The following is a 21,892-nucleotide window of genomic DNA, read 5'->3' on the forward strand; positions in this document are numbered from 1 at the left end:
ATAGGACATATTTTCTGTCTCAGTTGCTCAGACCCTAAAAAGGTTTGTTTCCATCATTTCACACATATGGCACTTGAATTTCACTGTTACAGTGTTTACTGTGGAATAGAGTTCAGGAAAAGGCCCTGATCAAGAGATTTAGTTACTGACACAATGTAAGGAGCCTCATTAGTTTCATATATGCCATGCCCAGGGTACAAGCCCTATGTTCAACATCAGAGTGTTTCTATGGTATTCTTGTCTTTCTAAATAAGTATAACTATTTACTAGTTGCTTTTTTTAAAATTGACTTTAATATTTTAGCATTTATTTTTGGGTTTCTCTCACAGAGTCCTTCTCACTCCTTTCTTTCCTGCTAACCCCCTCCTCCCAGTCTTCTCCAAGTTACTTGAAGGAGATCCTGGAGCAGCTTCTTGAAGCCATAGTTGTAGCCACAAATCCATCAGGACGTCTCATTAGTGAACTTTTCCAGAAACTGCCTTCTAAAGTGGTAAGTGATACAATTAAAGCGTGTTTTTATTTTGTTTTTTATTTTTCAGTACTTCAGAAAATTTATTAGTTCCTAGTAAATAAGGTAAAATTAGCGAAAGGCATTGGAGGCTGCCAAGAGGTCTTCCTTGAGGCTGCAGCAGCAAGCACATAAGATATGTTCTGTGATTTTACCTCACCTAAAAGTTGTGGGTTTAGAACAATTGTTTGGTTATTCTTACTGTTTTTTTTTTTTTTTATTGCTGTAAAATATACTTGAGATTTACTGTTTAGCCATTTTAAATGTACAGTTCAGTGATGTAAGTACCTTCATATTGTATGTTCATCTCTTTAATTGAAAAATCTATCCATTAAACAATAGCTCCCCATAAAATTAAACTAAATTAAAATTAAATCAGTAAAATAAAACAACCAAAAATAACTCCCCATTCCCACTCTGGCAACTACCACTCTGTTCTCTCTGTGAAATTGACTAAGTAACTGATGATAAGAAGACTCATACAATATTTATCTTTTTATATCTGACTTCTTTTATTTAGCATAATGTATTCAGGGTTTATCCATGTTGTAGCATGTGTCAGAATGTCCTTCCTTTTTATTTTTTATTTTTTTAAAGATTTTTTTTTATTTATTCATGAAAGACACAGAGGAGAGAGAGAGGCAGAGATAACCAGGCAGAGGGAGAAGCAGGCTCCATGCAGGGAGCCTGATGTGGGACTTGAGCTCGGGACTCCAGGATCACACCCTGGGCCAAAGGCAGGCACTTAACCACTGAGCCACCCAGGGATTCCCTGTCCTTCCTTTTTAAAGCTAAAACTCCATTGTGTGCATATACCATATTTATCCATTCATCTGTCAATGGACATTTGGGTTGTTTCCAAGATTGGTAATTCTTAAATAGCAAAATAAATACCTAAACTAAGCCTTTATTTATAAAAGAGAAAACATTCTCTTTGCTCACGAGACAGAGTGAGAGGAAGATAAATTACTTCTTCCTTTTTTAGTTCTCTTGGCTCTCCTGGTGATGGAAGAGAGAATGATCTACTAGTAATCTTCTGCCCCAAAGAGGAAAAGGTTTCCCAGACTAGTGAGCCCCTTATTTTTATTTATTTATTTTTAAAGATTTCATTTCTTTATTCATGAGAGACACAGAGAGAGGCAGAGACACAGACAGAGGTAGAGGTAGAAGCAGGCTCCATGCAGGGAGCCGGATGTGGGACTTGATCCTGGAACTCCAGGATCCCGCCCTGAGCTGAAGACATATGCGCAACCACTGAGCCACCCACGTGTCCCAAGTGATAACTTTTAAAAGTGGCAGGGCCTCTTGTGGCTTCATACCCAAAAAGCAGTGAACGTAGGTAAAATTCCACTATAGTGTGTGGAACTAGAAAAATTTCCATGGCCTAAGCATTCTTGTATTTCTAGACAAGGATATACTTGTAGATGTACTCCACTATAGCACTTAATTCCATTGTGATCATTTACTTTTTATCTACTTCCTTCCCTGGTCCCTGAATTTAAGAACAAAGATTAGGGGCATCCCTGGGTGGCTCAGCGGTTTAATTTTTAATTTTTTTAAAGATTTTATTTATTTATCCACGAGAGACACAGAGAGAGGGCGGGGGGGGGGGGCGGTGCAGAGACACAGGCAGAGGTAGAAGCAGGCTCCATGCAGGGAGCCTGACATGGGACTCGATCCGGGGACTCCAGGATCATGCCCTGGGTTGAAGTCGGCATTAAACCGCTGAGCCACCCGGGCTGCCCCTGGCCTAGTGGTTTAGAGCCTGCCTTCAGCCCAGGGCATGATCCTGGAGTCCCCGGATCGAGTCCCACGTCAGGCTCCCTGCATGGAGCCTGCTTCTCCCTCTGCCTGTGTCTCTGCCTCTCTCTCTCTCTCTGTCTTTCATGAATATATAAATTAATTAAAAATCTTAAAAAAAAAAAAGAACAAAGATTATGTCATTTTCTTTTGTGTCCCTCCCATGTAGTGGAATCCAGCATGTCATTGGTGTGCAAAAAGTGCTTATTGACTGATAATTGGCTTGCAGCTTTCCCCATCAGGCATCAACAAAACTGGTTATTTAGAGATGTGTCTTTACTAGTTGTAGGAGTTACCACATTAGAAATAAAACATAAGGGCACCTAGCTGGTCATTTGGTAGAACGTGCAACTCTTGATCTTCGGGTCATGAGTTCAAGCCCCATGTTTGGTGTAAGTTTTACTTTAAAAAGTTAAAAAAAAAAAAAGCAAATATAACTATTTTAAGTGTGGATCTGATTCAAAAAATACAGTGTGATTATATTGGTGATGTTTTAATTTTTTTTCCATATGTTTTAAATGTTAAGAAAACAGGGATCCCTGGGTGGCTCAGCAGTTTGGTGCCTGCCTTTGGCCCAGGGCATGATCCTAGGGTCCTGGGATCGAGTCCCGCGTCGGGCTCCCTGCATGGAGCCTGCTTCTCCCTCTGTCTGTGTCTCTGCCTCTCTCTCATGAATAAATAAATAAAATCTTCAAAAAAAAATGTTAAGAAAACAGTAAGACTAATCCTCAAAAAATTAAACATAGAATTACCATATGATCCAGCAATATATTCCTTTGGTATATACAAAGGATTTGGAAGCAGGATCTTAAAGAGATTTGTACACACAAATTCATAGCAGTATTACTCAGAATACCTAATACATAGGAACAACCCAAGTGTCCTTCAACAGATGACTAGATGAATGAAATGTAGTATATACATACAATTCAGTGTTATTGAGCCTTTTAAAAAAAGAATGAGGGATCCCTGGGTGGCGCAGTGGTTTGGCGCCTGCCTTTGGCCCAGGACGCGATCCTGGAGACCCGGGATTGAATCCCACGTCGGGCTCCCGGTGCATAGAGCCTGCTTCTCCCTCTGCCTATGTCTCTGCCTCTTTCTCTCTCTCTCTGTGACTGTCATAAATAAATAAAAATTTAAAAAATAAAATAAAAAAAATAAAAATGAGAGGCACCTGGGTGGCTCAATCAGTTAAAGCATCTGCCTTCAGCTCAGGTCAGGATCCCAGGGACTTGGGATGCAGCACCAAGTTGGGCTCCCTGCTCGGGAAGGGGTCTGCTTCTCCCTCTGCTTTCCCCTCCCTGGCTCGTACACGCTCATGTGCTCTCTCTCTCTCAAATAAATAAATAAAATCTTTAAAATAAAATTTTTAAAAATGAAATTCTAACACATGCTATAATGAACCTTGAACACATGAAGGTGAAATAAGCCTGTCACAAAAGGACCAAAATTGCATGTTTCCTCTCGTAGAAGGTACTCCGAGTATTCTGATTCATAGTGAGAGAAAGTAGAATTGTGGTTTCCAGGAGCTAGCCGGAAGGGAGAGAGGGCAGTTACTGTTCAGTGGGTCTGCAGATTCAGTTTTAGAAGATGAAAAATTTGGAAGATGAATTATGCCAATGGTTACACAATAATGTGAATGTACTTAATACCACTGAGCCACACATTTACGATGATTAAATGGTAAATCTTTTGTATATTTAACTACAATAAAAAAAAAAACAAAAAGAATGGAGTATAATCTTTACTCAAGAGCTGCTCTTATTCTGCAGGATATCAGTGGTCAAGCCACCAAGAGTGACCTGAAGCAGTAATACATTAATATCCTGGGGCACATGGGTGGCTCAGTGGGTTAAGTATCTAACTCTTGATCTCAGCTCAGGTATTGATCTCAGGGTCAAGAGTTCAAGCCCCACATTGGGCTCCATGCTGGGTTTGGAGTCTACTTAAAAAACAAAAAACAATTAATATCCTGTTCTTCCCCTATTCTAGGAGGGCTTTCAGGAATACCATGCAGTAAGAGTTGGTTGGAAAAAGTAGGTTCCCATTGTCGTTCAGGGTGTGACAGTTTGAAAAGACAGCAAGGACTGTTTACCTTTCTTTTATGGCCCTTCCCAAGCTGGACTATCTGAGTAGGAGAGGAGAATTTTTTTTTTTAAAGATTTCTATTTATTTATTAATGAGAGACACCCAGAGAGAGAGAGAGAGAGAGAGAGGCAGAGACATAGGCAGAGGGAGAAGCAGGATCCATGCAAGGAGCCTGATGCGGGACTCTATCCAGGACTCTATCCAGACCCCAAGATCATGCCCTGAGCGAGGGCAGACTTAACTGCTGAGCCACCCAGGTGTCCCAGGAGAGGGGAATTGTGAATATGTAAAGCCGACAGCTGGGATTACACTCCACCCCAGCCTGGGTGGCCTTGCCATAATTTGTCCTCTGAACTGTTTCTCAGAAGTAGAATTGCTAAAGAGAGGGGACAGAAAAGGGGTTTGATCCAAGCAAAAAAAAGAATAGGGTTAAGAAAGTAGGAGTAAGCTGAGGAATCAGATGAAAGGAAGCATCCTTGAGATCATGCCTTCAGCCATGAAGGCTGTAGCCTCCTGCTTTTTGTTGTTGTTTGGACTTCAACAACTTGAACAGATTGGAAGAACTTGGAGAACCCAGTCTCACTTCCCCTGACACCTCTCCTCCCTAAGTAAACCAACGTTTGATTTTTGGTCCACTTCAGTTTCTTCCAAGGAACCAAATCTGTACAAAAAGCTTGGGACAATGAATGCACTATGGACTTTGTGTTTTGTTTTTTTGTTTTGTTTTGTTTTTAAAGATTTTAAGTATTTGAGAGCGAGAGAGAGAGAGAGAGAGAGAGAGAGAGGAGTAGGGGTACTGCACTCAGGAGAGGGGTAGAGGGAGAGAGAATCTCAAGCAAGCTCCCCACTGAGCACAGAACCCAATGTGGGGCTCAGTCTCATGATCCTGAGATCATGACCTGAGCTGAAATCAAGAGTTGGACACTTAACCAGCCGAGCCACCTAGTCATCCCTGCACTGTGGGCTTTGTGAAATTCTTTAAAAACATTCCTCTAACATACTTAATTTCTTTTCTTGTGATGAGCTAATATTTGATAAGAAATCAGAGAGTTCTTCGAATTTTATTTTGTTCCTTTAATGTAGTTTCACTTTAATGTGTTTTAGTTGGAAAAATTAATTTGACCAAAATAAGTAGAAGCGTTAAGTTAAACATAAAGTTAACAAACTTGCAACCTGATCTCATAAGAATTTTATATGAGGGACACCTAGGTGCTCAGTTAAGCATCTAACTCTTGGTTTCTGCTTAGGTATTGATCTCGTGGTCGTGAGATCGAGCCCTATGTCAGGCTCCATGCTTAGCATGGAATCTGCCTGAGATTCTTTCCCTCTCTTTGCCACCCCCCCAAAAATAATCTTTTAAAAAACAACAAAAAATAATTTTATATGAGGATAATATGTGATTGAGATTGCAAAATTAAAAGTGCTTATAGGAACATTCAGAAAGATTTTTCTATTTCATTTCCAGGCATAGATATAGTAGAACCTTAAATTTAAAATTGTGTGATTCTGTGAATTTAGAATTTTCTAAAACATTAAATTGTGGTATATTAGTTGGATATGGCAGTTATCAAATATTACTTGTAAACTTGTACAACATGCTCTTGTGTATTTCATGAAGCCTGTTAAGATCAGATTCTCCTTCAAATATAACAAACAATATGCTGTACAGCTGTGTCTATAGCCTTGCATCTGACAGAGCTATTGACAGATTGTCAGTGTGCTTTCTTGTTTTCTCATTGCCTGTATACTTTCTCTCATTTAGCATACCTGGGTTTTTGTCTTTCAGCAATATCCAGACTATTATGCAATAATTAAGGAGCCTATAGATCTCAAGACCATTGCCCAGAGGATACAGGTAGGAAGATGGCCATATCATATGTAAATGTAGCCATATGCGGTGTAGGGCAGATTGGCCTAAGGTCTTTCTTTTTTTTTTTTTTTTTTTTTTTTTTTTAAGAAAACAGGGAAGCAGATGTCTTTGTAAGGGGTTATTAGCAATATAATAAACAGATTAGACTGGTGTAACTGATTATAGCTTTGGAGGAGGTAACACAGTGTCTCTTTTGCATTTTATCTGTAGGGAGGAAAGCAGAATTTTCATTGGCATAGTAAACCTTACTCTTAGGACAAAAATTAAAAAGCAGTGGGCATAGATGTTCTGGTTATGAAAGGCACATTGTTAATAAAGCTTTGTTGTTTATTCTTACCTGCTTCTAAATAGTTTTAGAATGTCTCAAAATCAGTTACCTACAGTATGTTAGAGCGTAAGGTCAGTGGAAACAGAGACTTTGTTCTCTTCAAGTGCCTTCCTCCCTATGTCTGCAGGAGTAGCAACAGCTAACATTCACCTGACATTGCTAGGTACCAGTAATTACTGGTACCATAATATACTTTAACAGAATGTTAAAATACAGATTCCCTAATATATCACCTGGTTCTTAAGGCACCTCCCTTAGGCACAACTGGTAATAATGACTTAGTCTCCTGGAACCTAAATCCCTGGGGTTCTTAATATGTACCTGGGGGGAAGATGGTTTGGTTTGGTGTTTTTTTTTTTTTTTTTTTATATTTTATTTATTCATGAGAGAGAGAAAGAGAAAGAGGCACAGACACAGGCAGAGGGAGAAGCAGGCTCCATGTAGGGAGCCCAACGTGGGACTCAATCCCAGGTCTCCAGGATCACGCCCTGGGTTGACGGTGGCGCTAAACTACTGAGCCACCTGGGCTGCCCAGATGTTTTTATATTACTGAAATTCAAATTAGATCTTTAGACACCCCTACCCCAGCCCCAGTCTTCTAAAACTTTGCTCCTTATCTTGTCCATTCCTTCCAAAAGTCCCATAAAAACCCCTCCTTTGCCATCACCCTAATCAAGATCTTGTCTTTTTATGTCCAAATTATCGTAATAGTCTTTTCTACTTCTCTGCTGAAAGACTCGTGTCCTTCTGGCATGTTGCTCCCTGACCCTAGCTTTCTCCCTATTTTATTCTTTCTATTTCACAGTCCAGAGCCTTGTCACTTATTTTTAGTGCTCCTCTAGCAAATTACAGTTCCTTGTAGAGGAGCAACAGTAACCAACTCTAAATAATTCCAATAGAAGGGGAATCCATGAAAAGGATATCGGATAGCTCCTAGAATTGTTGGGAAGGCAGGCACAAGAACTAGCCTTGGGGAAGTAGGCAGAACTTAGGGACGTCATGATACAGGTAAAGTTATTCACAGTCTCTTTGGGATGCCGTTGTTAGTCCCAGTGTCATTTGCCGCTGTGGGAACTGGATGCCCACTGTTCCCCTCTGCTGTATTGCCCTTCGTGGGAGTTAGGAATACATTTTCTCTACTCCTTTGCCCTCGCTTTAGTCCCTCAAGACTCAAGCATGAATTATCTCCCGTTGCCCTGGTTGCCAGGCTGCTGGCAGTGCTATCTGCTTATTTTTACCCTCTGTTGGGAAAGGTAGATTCCTTCTACCACGTGTACTAGGGTTTTCTCCAAATAGAGAGTGCTCAGGAGCACCTGGCTGGCTCAGTCAGTAGAATGTGCAACTCTTGATCTTGGGGTTATGAGTTGAAGCCCCATATTGGGTGTAGAGATTACTTAAAATCTTTAAGAAAAAAAAAAAGTGCTCAGAAGTTGAGTATCCTCACTTGGCAGGTAACTGACTACTCTCCTTTGCCTGGCTTTCTGGATTTTGCCTCATTTGTCTTTATTTATGCAGTCTGTGCTTATGGTTTTACACCCCCACCCCCCCACCCCCTGCCTTCCACTCCACTTAATTTGGTTTTCTCAGTTTCTGTAGAATGTGTCTGTTCATTTCTGTGACCTTCTCTTTAATCCTGTGTACCTTTTGCTTAGAGTGTCTTTCTTCTTCCTTCTCTTTGTAAACTGAAGGCAGTTCTAAGTCTCCCTGGGTTGTTTGGGATTGAGTGAGCTTTAAGATGTGATAGCTCTAACATGGAGCCTAGTACATAGTAGGTACTCAAAAATGTTAACCTCTATGGTTGACTGTTTTATCTGAAGTGGTCTATAAAACTAGAATTTTACTTCATACCCTTAAGTCCACCCTAATGGATTAGTATTCATGAAGCACTTAGAACAGTGCTTGGCACAGAGTAAGCACTATATGTTTGCTAAATTAAACGACTTTTACCTTATTTGATCTTTTAAAAATTATGTTTTTATGAAACCAGCGTAGCTCTGGTATTGTTACCTATCTCAAAAACTTGTGTGTAAATGGACAATTGAAATAGATTATAAAAGGGAAAATGAATTTATATTATATTCCCATGCGTATTTTCCAATAAAATTTTTGAATATGGTGACAATTAAAAAATATGTGGAGCTCTTTTTTTTTTAAGATCATGCTAATTAACTTTCAGTTAATTTACTGAAAATTTTGTTTGTTCTAGAATGGAAGCTACAAGAGTATTCATGCAATGGCCAAAGATATAGATCTTCTAGCAAAAAATGCCAAAACTTACAATGAGCCTGGTTCTCAAGTATTCAAGGTTAGTTTTTCATTGTTTTTGTTTTCATTAGTAAGGGTAGATAATTTAGAGCCAACAATTTTTATATAACAACTTTTTGAGATAAAATTTATATCATACCATACATTTCACTCAAAGTGTACGATGTAATGGTTTTTAGTTGTGTATAGTTGTGCAGCTGTCACCGCAGTTAGCAATCACTCCATTTGCCCCCCAGTCTCCCTATTCTAGGAGTCCTGGCCCACTTTCCATCTCTGTGAATTTGCCTATTCTGGACATTTCATTATAAATGGAATCATACAGTGTGTGGTCCTTTGTGACTGGCTTCTTGGGCGGAGCATGGGGCTTTTAAGGTACTCATGTTGAAGCATGATCACTGCTGAGTAATACTCTGTTGTATTTATTTACCATGTTGTATTTACCTACCTATCAATTGCTAGACATTTGGGTTGTTTCCACTTTATGGCTATTATAAATAATGCTGTTGTGGACATTCACGCAGAAGTTTTTATGTGGACTTAGTATTTTCTTGGCTTTATACCTAGGAATGGAATTGCTGATCTACATGGTAACTATATATTTAACTTTTTTGAGGAAACACCAAATTGTTTTCCAAAGCAACTGTGCCATTTCACATTCGCACTAGCAGTGTGCAAGTGTAATTTCTCCATATTCTCACTAACACTTGTTTTTCATTTTTATTTTTATGATAGCTATCCTCATATCTCACTGTGTTTCAAATAGCATTTCCCTGATGATTAATTAGTGATATTGAACATTTTTTGGTGTATATTGGCCATTCATGTATCTTCTTTGAAAACATTAAAAAAAAAAAGAAAACATTTTTATTCAGATCCTTACCCCATTTTTTAATTGGGTTACCTGTTTTTTTATTGTTGAATTGTTAGATTTCTTTATATAGTCTGGACATTAAAGTAGATATGTGATTTAAAATATTTTCTCCTATTCTTTGGATTGTTTTCACTTTTGTAATAGTGTCGTCCTTTGACACAGTTTTTAATTTTGTTAAGTACAGTTTGTTTTCTTTGATTACTTGTAGTTTTACTTTTGTAAAAAGCTTTTACTTTTACTTTTGTGCTTATATAAGAAAGCATTGCTTAATCCAAGGCCACAAAGATTTATACCTGTGTTTTCTTCTAAGAATTTATTAGTTTCAGCCCTTAAATCCAAGTGTATCCATTTTGAATTTATTTTTGTATACATGAGGTAGGTGTGAGGTATCTCATCTTCCACATGGGATATTCATTTGTCCCAGCACCTTATATTCAAAAGTCTGTTTTCTTCCCCACTGAATTGTGTTGACGCTCTTGTTGAAAATCAGTTGACTATAGGTGTATGAATTTATTTCTGAAATCTCAGTTCTCTTCCATTCATTGATATGTCTACCTTTGTGCCAGATGTAAGGTTTGTTTTTGATCTACTTTATAGTTTAATATGGATTTAATCTCTGCTTTAAACTTTATAAATGTAAAAAGCAATTTCTGGAGTGTAACACACAACGTAAAATGATTATTTCATTGCTTTGCAGTTCTCTCCTAGAAATTTTGTAGTCCTGTGACACAGTTGCTTATAGACATTTCTTGAATTAATAATATGTAATTGGGAATATAGCAGAGGATTCTGAGAAAACCTTTTGGGAGTAAAATCATTTAGACTTTCGGAATGCTGACTCAAATATACTTATTTTTGGTCATTAATTTATCTTTCACCTTTTAATAAACTTTCATCATTTAAGAAACTTCAGGTAAAAGCTAGAAATGAGCTCTGAAGTTCTTGTATTCTTAGTCCTTGATAGGACACTAATAGTAGAGTACCAGTAGTTTGTTGATGCAGTTAAGATTGTACTTTTTGGTCTGATGGTTTTCCCTAAAATAAATTTTAGAGAGAAGGGAAACTAGATTTGATATATTAGTATGCTATTGATTTAAGCAAGACATTCATCCTAAATTTGTGTGCATAGTCTTTACTCTTAGAAATGCATCTTTGTATCAATTTTTAGGTCGGTGGACACAGATAAAGTTCATGGTACTTTCATCCATTTTTCCTTGTTCACTGTTAGATCTTTGTGCATTACTTGACTAATTGTGAAAGAGCTAGGAGGCTTTTTAACTTATATATAATTGTGATGATGTTTTCAAAGGTTGTGGGAAGATTAGAAGATGCAGCTTTGTGGATATTAAATGAAAACCTACTCCAAGTGGGAGAGTGCCATAGAAAGTGTCCAATGCATGACTGAGGGCATTTTAAATTGTCCTTTTTTCCTAAACCAAGTAATTTTATCTTGACAGGATGCAAATTCTATTAAAAAAATATTTTATATGAAAAAGGCAGAAATTGAACATCATGAAATGACCAAGTCAAGCCTTCGAATGAGGTATGTTTTTAAAATATCTAAAATCTTTGTGCCTTTATTATTTGCCAAATTTTCTAGCTAGTAGAATTATTGCAGTGGAAAACAAGATGTAGGTTGCATTTGAAAATTATTTTTACACCTGATAATGTGATTCTGAAGAGAATAGATATAACTCTTACCCAGCCCCTTCATTGCAGCTGAAAGGCTTTATTTAAAAACAATTTTTGAGGGCAGCCTGGGTGGCTCAGTGGTTTAGCGCTGCCTTCAGCCCAGGGCCTGATCCTGGAGACCTGGGATCAAGTCCCACATCAGACTCCCTGCATGGAGCCTGCTTCTCCCTCTCCCTGTGTCTCTGCCTCTCTCTCTCTCTCTCTCTCTCTGTGTGTGTGTCTCTCTCGTGAATAAATAAATAAAATCTTTAAAAAATAAAATAAAAATAAAAACAATTTTTTAGACTAAACACCATTATCTACTTTTATTGCTATATATGGATATATTTATATGTAATATATATGCATATGAATATATGTTATCTATGATAAGCATATATGTAATGTGGTGTTTGTGTGTAATGTATAATAGTATATATTTTATATCAGCAGCAAGAGCATTAAGCCAGATGTCAGTAGATCTAAAGTCTCATCCTGGCTCTTCCTTGTCCGAGGACTAGGACTTTGAACAAGTTTTACTTCTGAGATTCCATTTCTTCCTTCTGGAAATGAAAGCTGGAGTAGCTGCTTTGGAAGCTTTCTTCTGACCCTGACATTTGCTTCATTACCAGATCCTTGGTCACTGTAGGAACTGTAAGCTCTCTAGGACCAGCCCTTATCCATTCTCCTCTTCAGAGTCCTCAAGATTTGGAGCATAGGCTGCTGTACAATAGAGGCTCAGAAATATTTTAGCATTTCTACTTAGAAACAACAACAACAAAAATAGTTGCTTTTTTGTTTACCTAGCATTCTGATTTCAGCTGTCAATGTTCTTTTTTTTTTTTTTTTTTTTTTTTAATATTATCTCTGGATAGGACGCCATCAAATTTGGCTGCAGCCAGGTTGACAGGTCCTTCGCACAGTAAAGGCAGCCTTGGTGAAGAGAGAAATCCCACTAGCAAGTATTACCGGTGAGAGAATGAATGTGTTCAGTCTGAGAACTGACCGTGTTTATGAGGCTAGGCTTACTAGTGTTTGCCTGATGGCTATCATGAAGTAATTCTTTGGGGTATAATTGGGTTATTATGAGAATTGTTATCAAATATCTTATTTAAAAGGTTGAGGTGCTATAGTCAGCCTGACCTCAGTTCTGGAAAATGCTTAAGCAGAATTTATTGTCAGGTAGTGTTTAATATTTCCAGCAAAATAAATTGTGATAAAATGCCAAATGATTTTGTATTCAAAATAGAATTTGTACTCATAAGGACATCTTAGAAGAGAGTTAACCAGTAATGATGAATGTATCTTTATTTTTTTATAAAATAACTAGTAGTGCTGCATTTAAGTAACATAGAATTGCAAGTAGCCTACTTTAGACTTTCTACACCACTCTTTTCTGGAAGAAAAAAAATGGTCTTCTTGGCTAAGGGATTAGTTTTGGGAACTATAAAAAGTACAAAGATAAACTGAGCAAACAGCTGAATAAAAATTCCTTTTCTTTGATGTGAATGCTTTGTTAACAGTTCCTATTTTCTGTAAAGTAACCAAACAATTATAACATCTTTCCCTGTCTTCTGATTGCTTGTTTTTCTTTGTAGTAATAAAAGAACAGTCCAAGGGGGTCGTTTGTCAGCAATTACCATGGCACTTCAGTATGGCTCAGAAAGTGAAGAGGATGCTGCTTTAGCTGGTAGGCATTAGGTCCTGACTAGTTAATGCCTTCTCAGTAGATCCTTCTGGTGAAGGAAAATTACAGTAACTTTGATCTGGCTGAGAGTTTGTCAGTTTTTGGAATACATGCTGTTTTGTTTCATTTTGACTGCACTCTTTGGTTGGCAAACTTATCAAACATTTATTTTGTGTTACAGCTTGTAACTAAGTAAATAAATACTTATATAAAAACAGTTGGTTTGCTAGCTTTAGCAGATCCTGGTTTCAAGTGTATAATAATATATAGTGAGTGAGTACTCGTGATGCCATTGGGAAACCCAAGGGAAACATTCACACCATCTTAGATTTCTAGGCCACTGGCTTATATTTTCAGTAGGCTATAACATCTTGGCTAGAGCTTCTGATTTTAAGATAGGTGTAAATTACAGTTAGAGCAGCAGCATAGTCAGTTGTCATTTAAACAAGTCCAAGAAAAGGCATTAGGCAGTAAAATCCATGTAAAAGTATGTTCTGTTAAATAGCCAATAACAACTGTAGAGATAAGTTTGATTTCATTGTCCTTCTCTTCAGTGTGTTATAATGTTCTTTATTTTACTACAGATACTTTTTTAACAGATAAAATTTGTTTCGTGAAATTATTCTGGCATACCTTCTGATTTTATAATCAACTGTGAGGACAGATTTTTCCCCTGTGTCTTATTTTCTACTAAATCTTCTATAGAAGTTTCATAATTACTGTAGACTACTTACTAGAGAGTGAATTTAATTTTTTGACACTCATCTACAGAATTTTTTTAACTTAGATCTGGTGTTATCAAAAAGTGAAGGAAAATTTGTTTTTATTAGCTTTGTTGTTCGCTGGTTATAAAAGTGACACACGTTATATTTAGGTTTCCTTCTAACATTTGGTTACTTCATTAATCTTTGTAGCATAACAAATTGAAGGAAAGCCAACCATTTACAAAATTCCTAAAAAATATTTATTTTTTATTAATAGTACCTTTGTCACAAGAGAGTTCTTATTTTGTAACCTCATTAAAACAAAGTAGAGGTCAATTAGCTTTTTTTTTTTTTTTTTTTTAACTATTTATTTGAGAGAGGCAGAGACATAGAGGGGGAGAAGAGGCTCCCTGCAGGGAGCCTGATGTGGGACTGTATCCTGGATCATGCCCTGAGCTCAAGGCAGACACCCAACCACTGAGTCATCCAGGCGTAATGTCAATTAGCTTTGAATGTAGTAGATCGTTCAGGCCGCTCTTCACAATCTGCTTATCCTTGATTTAGTCAAGATTCTAATCTGTTTGGTTTTCTACTTCCTGCTGCTGGAAACAACTTAGGGTAGGTACAGTGAAAATAGCAAAGAAAGGATAACTGATGATCTTGGAGCAACAAGAAAGAGCCCGTGGAAAGAAGGCATAAGAATTCGCAAAGTGTGGGCTCGCTTCTTGAGGTGGTTTGTTTTTAGAGACAAACCACAACAGTATGCAGCCTAGGCAGGGCGGCAGGGTGGGTAGAGAAGAGCGCCCACTTACAGTCACTCTAAGAACAGAAATGGGGTGGGGGATAGAATCAGAAAAACAGATAAACCTTTCAGTTTTCCCTCACAAAAATAAAATAAGACAAGTCAAAAAGAAACAAAGTGGGATAAATGGAAAACATAAGATGAGAAAAACTCCAAAGATTATATCAGAAATCACATCAGTGTTAATGACCCAAATTTGCCAATTATGACAGTTTCAGATTAGATTTTTTTTTAGAAATCAGGTTGTATGTGGTTACATGAGACACATCTGAAATGTAAAAAATACAGGAAAGTTTAATGGAAAAGGATGGAAAAAGATATATGAGATAATAACCCAAAGGATAGTTATATTGACTTCTCATAAAATAGACTTTCAAACAAAAGCATTACCAAGGATTAAAAAGATTCACCTCATAATGCTAAAAGATTTATTTCATCAGGAAGGTAAATTAATAAAAAGCTCAAAATATGTAAAACAGGCAGATAGAAGGTGACAGAGAATATGAAAATATTACCCTAGAGTAGGGGTTCACTGCTCTCAATTGCTGGATAAGCAACCAGAAAACCTGAAGACAGGTTTAGCTGGTAGGCATGAAGACAGAGATGATTTGAGTACACAAAGTGTATTTCTCACAAGTGTATTTGTTTCCTGTTGCTGCTAAAACAAATTACCGCAAGCTTAGTGGCTTAAAACAACACAAATGTATTCTCTGATTCTGGAAGTCAGAAATCTAAAATCAAGTTGGCAGGTCAGTGTTCCTCTGAAGGCTCTAGGGAGTAAAATATTTCCTCTCCTTTTCTAGTTTCTAGAAGCTATCTGTATACCTTGGCTCATGGCTACTTCTTCTGTATTCAAAGTATAGCACTCCCAGTCTCTGTATCTCTCATTCCCAACTCCTTTCTCCTCTGACCTTGCCTGCCTCTTACAAGGACCCTTGCAATTACATTTAGTGCCCAGAGTTTAATCCAGGATAGTCTTCCGAGTTCAAAATCCTTAACTTAATCATATCTGCAGTCTCTTTTGCCGTATAAGGTAATATTCACAGGTTTTGTGGATTAGGACGTGGATATATTGGGGGTGCTGTTATTCAGCTAACACAATAAGATTAGCGATTAGAAAATACATGTTCTTCTCTGATCCTCATGTACTTAGTCATGAAACAAATTTCAGCCACTTTGAAAGTTTGATATTTTAAAGGCCATATTTCTGACCATAATGCAGCTGTGATAAGCACCTAATGTTGAAAAGATAAAAGTTAAAAACTTACTCAGGAAAAGTCTCCAAATCTTTGGGCTTTTCTTTTTAAAAAAGAAAAATTATAATAGAAACTTAATTACCTATGATTGAATAATAGCAATAATGAAAATAATATATATCAAAACAGTGGTGATGCAGCTAAAGCAGTGCTTTATAGGGAAAGTTACAGGTCTGAATGTGTCTATTTAGAAAAGCATCTGGAAGTCAGTGAACTGATTAGCATCCAACATAAATAAATAAAATAGTAAGAGAATAAAAGGAGAGACATTAGAAGAAAAGGTAAGAAAGCTAAGAGCAGAAATGAATTTTTTAGAAAAGCTACAGTAGAAAAGATCAGTAAAGTCAGATTTTTTCTGTTAAAAAACTTAATAGGCGAATCTGTTACCAAGAAAGAAACAGAAGGCACAAATAAAACATATTAGGGGGAAGGGAGCATACAGATTAAGGAGAATGTATGAAGCTTACACAAATTTGAACATTTGGATTAAATGGACAAATTCCTAGAAAGTAATAAATGCCTACAACTGATTCAAGAATAAAAAGGATGGGCAGCCCTGTTGGCTCAGCGGTAAACCTTCAGCCCGGGTTGTGATCCTGGAGACCCAAGATCGAGTCCCACATCAGGCTCCCTGCATGGAGCCTGCTTCTCCCTGTGTCTTTGCGCTCTCTCTCTCTCTCTCTGTGTGTGTGTTTCTCATAAATAAAATCTTAAAAAAAAAAAAAAAGAATAAAAAGGATGATTAGTTGTATCACTATTGAAGAAATTCTTAGTTACAAATCTTTCCCTGTAGCTAACACCAGGCCAAACATTCAAGGAACAGAATTATATACAAACTCCTGCAGAGAATAGAAAAAGACTTCCCTAGTTCATTCTATAAAAATGATAGAACCTAGATACTCAAAACTCAACAAAAATAAGCACATTACATCTAACAGTATATATAAAAGATAATGCATGATAACACAGTTGGCTTACTCCAGGTCACTTCAGCATTAGAAGAGGTAAAAGTATCATTCACTACATTAAAGGAGTAAAACCATGTTATTGGCTCAACAGATGCATTTAATAAGTGCTTCAATTCCCATTCATGTTTAAAAATTTGACAAATTAGGAATAGAAGGGGATCTTTCTTAACTTGATAAAGAGCACTTGTTTTTGGTGGAGAAATACTTGCAGCATTCCTTTTACCATAAGTAAAAATGTTGTTACCTCTTTTGGTCAAAGTACTACTCAGCTGACAGTGAGGGAGTAAGAATCAGAAAAGAAGATTTATAAGGATTGCAGTTGAAAGATTGTTTTTTGAGTTTTTTACTCAAAAGACTCTACAGGTAAATTATCGGAATTAATAAGAATAAGATGCAATATATAAGATCATTATACAAAAATCTATTTCATGTCTGGGATCAACCACAAAAAGAAAATGCAGTTTTTTAAAAGACATAGTGTACAGTAGCAACAAAATATATCGGCATAAATTCAACTAAATATATGCAAGCTCTTTATGGAGAAGGTCACCTGTAGTAGGGTCAGAGAAAATCTGTTCCAGATCTCTCTTTGCTTCTAGCTCCATGACTAGATCAAAATTGTCTCTCAGCTCTCCTGCGACTGATGCCTGTCCATCTCTTGACGCTATTAACTAAATGATTGTCATTCTTACCTGGAAGCAGTAGTGATTTTGATTATACAGATCCATCAAGAAAAACCTAAATTATGGTCCTTGTACACTGTTGAAGAATTTATGGAAATGAATAATATATTTTATTTTTCTATAAAACTGATTACATTTTGTTGGTTTGGTGTTTTTATGATTAGCTTCTACCTAAAAATTCCCTCTATAAGGGAAGACATCCTTCTTAAGGGATGCTATAGATTAGTGGGGCAAAATCAGAGACTTAAAGCAAAACCAAATCTACCAATATCAACAAACATTTATACTACCTTAAACTACATACAGCAGCTTTAGTTCTGAGATCTGTATGGCTCTTGCTCCTGTCCAAACACAGAGTCTGTAAAGAAGGCCTATTTAAAAAGAGAAACTATTTTGTAACTATTTAAAAACAGTATAACATTTTCTATTGACACTGTATTCTGTTTCTATGTAACATTTCTCTACGTAAATATACAATTATATTAAGCATTACTAACAGCATCTTTTAATGAGGGCTGGAAACTATTCTTTTAAAATAATTATTCTCAGGGCACCTGGGTGGCTCAGTAAGTTAAGTGTCTGCCTTCAGCTCAGGTCATGATCCTGGAGTCCTAGGATTGAGCCCCATGACAGGCTCTGTGCTCCGGGATCCTGCTTCTCCCTCTCTGTCTCCCCATTCATTCTCTTTCACACTCTCTCAAATAAATAAAGTCTTTAAAAAAAAAAAATAACATAAACTCAAACATTGATAGCTTACTCTGGAAGGTCGTTAAAAGAACTTTAAAGTATGGTTCTTCCCCTTATAAATACTTTTTTTTTTTTTTTTTTAGCTGCACGTTATGAAGAAGGAGAGTCGGAAGCAGAAAGTATTACTTCATTTATGGATGTTTCAAACCCTTTTTATCAGCTTTATGACACAGTTAGGAGTTGTCGGAATAATCAAGGGCAGCTAATAGCTGAACCTTTTTTCCATTTACCTTCAAAGAAAAAATACCCTGATTATTATCAGCAAATTAAAATGCCCATATCCCTACAACAGATCAGGTAAGGTGCCTTCTATGTTACTCAATAAAAATCCATTTTCTTGTGGTTGAGCCTGCACATATATCTCCTTGCTAAAATGGATACAGATATTAAAGGTAAAAATATTTTCACATGTCTAGAGTATGTCTTGAATATCACTTCTAAATGAAAACTGAGAAATAAATTTGATTTAATACAAAAGATATTCTTTGTACTATAATAGAGTCAAGGCAAATAAAAGGTATTCCAGCTAAGCATTTTGTTTGTCAGATTATAGACTATAAAAAGTCATGCAGCTCAAAATTTAACTGTTCATTTTCTTATAACTAGGGAAGGAAAGCACAAAAATCTTTCTACTTGTACTTTTTATTGATATTTTAATTACAGCAATTTAATTATATTTAAATTTTGTGTCTGTAGTTGAGCCTCCAGAATAAGTATAGGCAGCTGTTAGAGAATTCATTTTCATTAGCTGAAAAAATACCTATAAGATGGTTCATCCTGGTTTCCCTTTTCTGCTTAGAAAATGTTAAAACAATCATTGGGGGTAGCCTGGCTAGCTGAGTCAGTAGAGCGTGCCACATTTGATCCCAAAGTCATGAGTTCAAGCCCCACATTGGGCATGTAGTGTATTTTGAATGAATGAATGAATGAAATAACAGATGAACAATCAGAATTCAGACAGAATATTGAAACCACCACATCGTCGTTAAAAAGTAATAGGAAATAAGTAATATTTTAACTCTCACAGTGCTGGTTAGATTCTACAGTATACCCAAATAGAGGCAACCAGGTAAAAAATATATCTTAACTTGGCAAAATCAGAGTAAGCTTGTATTTACCAGGACAAATAACTAACCTCCCAAATAGTAGGAATAAAATTCTTACACTTGTTGGATTCTAGAAAATAAGATTGGCTAAAATTTTATGATTTGTTGACAGAAGGATGATAGTTGAGTGTCATCAAAAGCAGTAAAAATAGGGGTGCCTGGATGGTGCAGTCGGTAACTATCTGACTCTTGGTTTCAGCTCAGGTTGTGATCTCTGGGTCCTGGGATAGAGTCCTGCCTTGGGCTCCATGCTCAGAGTCTGCTTAAGATTCTCTCTCCCTTTGCCCACCCCCCTCCCATACACACACACATGCTCATCTCTTTTTCTAAGATAAATAAATCATTTTTTTAAAAGGCAACAAAAATGAAAGAGTGGGCAGGAGCTAGACAGTGTGGCTCCATATGCCACCTTCCACCATGCTGGGGCTTCTCATCCCCATCTTTTATTTCTCATTGTGCCTGTCCTGCCCCCCACTATCCTTGATGAACATCAGTTGTTAAATATCTGCAGATTTATTATAGATTGTCATTTACAAGTTTGAGTTCCACATCTGTTCTTTGCGGGTATTGAGAATATTCAGCACATTACCCTTACTGTTGGCAGGAGTAAGTCTGAGGCAGTAACTTAAATTCTGGGTGCTAGCTATGTAGGCTGGTACCAAGAGCTGAGTTTATGGTTTGCTTCATCCCAGAGGTGTTCTCTAACATTTGTATCTTTTGAGCACTACATGGAATCTGCATATAATGTGCAAATGCTTCAGTCAAAAGATTTAAAAGTCTATCCTATGTGCATACAGAGTTAGAGCAAACTGTGATTCTTCATTTTGTGTAAAATGTATAAGGGACATGGGGTGCCTAGGTGGCTCAGTTGGTGAGGCATCCAACTCTTGATTTTGCTCAGGGCATGATCTCAATGTTGTGGGATCAAGCCATGAGTCAATTAGCAGGGAGTCTGCTTGAGAGTCTCTCTCTCTCTCCCTCTGCCCGTTTCCCCCTGTGTGCACTTGCATGTGTTCTCTCTTTCTCTCAAATCAAAAAAGAAATCTTTAAAAAAATAATGTAGGGACACCTGGGACGCATAGTTAGTTAAGCATCCAACTCTTGTTTTGGCTGACGTAGTGATGGTCTTAAGATTGAGCCACATGTCAAGTTCTGCACTCAGTGCAGAGTCTGCTTGAGATTCTCTGTCTCTGCCCCTCCTGCTCATGCTCTGTCTCTCTAATAATAATAATAATAATAACAATAACAATAATATCTTTAAAGTGTATAAAGAAGTTTATGAGAGGTGGTATTTGCAATAACCGTAGTGTCTGAAAGACATCATAATTCTTAAGACTTTTAAGTAAAATAACTTCAATTTTAAGCCATCATAATTAGTTACAAATGTTTGTATTGGAAGAAAAGTAGTGAATGGACTCTGACATATCTGCCTCTCATTTACCATCTTAAGATCTCTTATATATCCCCTTTCATGATTTTGTGAGTGCATTCCCTTTAACATGAACTGGAATGGCCACTTATTTTCACAAGTGACTGGATCACCATGGTTCTTCATTATGGTAGCTTAAAACCTCCCTGATTTTTGTCTTTTCCTAGGGTTTGCATGTTAGCTACTAATAGGGGTTTTCCGTTAGGACTTTTACTAGTATATTTGCTTTGTACTTGACCACCTTGGCACATAGGTCCTCTTATTACTTCTTATGGTGTTTTGTTCTTCTTGATTTTCAGGTAGACTGTCATACTGCCTAAAAACAATGGTGCTTTTGCCTCCTTTCTATCTTGGAGGTGCCCCTTCTAGGCCTCTCACTAGTATCATTAGTAAAGAGGCCAGCTAGTGCTTGTTAGCATTTTTGTACTGGGCTTTTCAGTAAGGGTGTTTCATCTTTTTTATAATGGTAAATTGTAGCCATGTGTTTGTCTTTCACAGAACAAAGCTAAAGAACCAAGAATATGAAACTTTAGATCATTTGGAGTGTGATCTGAATTTAATGTTTGAGAATGCCAAACGCTATAATGTTCCCAATTCAGCCATCTACAAGCGAGTTCTAAAATTGCAGCAAGTCATGCAGGTATGATTCCTTGGATTTGCTTAGCTGTGGTGTGTATAATTGAAATAATTTTACACTCATGAATAAGTAAAATCTTTAAAAAAAATAATTTTACAAACTTTGGATATATGCTTTTAAGATGTGTGATTTCTCCCAGTAATATCACATCATTTATTTCAGCCATAAGTACTGCTGAGTTTTTTGGTTTTTTTTGTTTTTTTTTTTTTGTTTTTTTTAGAGTTGTCAGAGCCATGTAGAGTAGAAATAGTTCAGACTGGGTTAGCTTTGTGAGTGGAAGGAGCAGGGATTTGTGCCTGGGAAATAATTTTAGGGTCCTCAGGAAGTTTCCCTCCAATCACAGACAATACTGTTGTCATTTAGATTTCATTTCTTTGGTTCTAGACTTTGTCTCTGTTAAGATAGAATTGGTCCTAGGAGAAAGGACATCTTAAAACTGACTAATCATTGTACAGTGTTCATGAATTGATCA

General features: G+C 37.0%; 1 protein-coding gene across 34 annotated transcripts in view; it reads left to right on the forward strand.

The window, feature by feature from the left end:
• The window catches only part of PBRM1 (polybromo 1), a 121,110-nt gene that overhangs the window by 26,148 nt on the left and 73,070 nt on the right, over positions 1–21,892 (forward strand). For all 34 annotated transcript variants that reach the window (XM_072785945.1, XM_072785950.1, XM_072785936.1 and 31 more), the window contains 8 exons: positions 374–490; positions 6,183–6,251; positions 8,801–8,899; positions 11,188–11,273; positions 12,277–12,372; positions 13,000–13,091; positions 18,332–18,545; positions 21,282–21,423. In XM_072785945.1, the coding sequence (XP_072642046.1) occupies positions 374–490; positions 6,183–6,251; positions 8,801–8,899; positions 11,188–11,273; positions 12,277–12,372; positions 13,000–13,091; positions 18,332–18,545; positions 21,282–21,423 (915 nt within the window). The remainder of the gene's footprint in view (positions 1–373; positions 491–6,182; positions 6,252–8,800; positions 8,900–11,187; positions 11,274–12,276; positions 12,373–12,999; positions 13,092–18,331; positions 18,546–21,281; positions 21,424–21,892) is intronic.

This window comes from Canis lupus, chromosome 19 (genome assembly GCF_048164855.1).
Source record: "Canis lupus baileyi chromosome 19, mCanLup2.hap1, whole genome shotgun sequence".
NCBI classification, from domain to species: domain Eukaryota; kingdom Metazoa; phylum Chordata; class Mammalia; order Carnivora; family Canidae; genus Canis; species Canis lupus.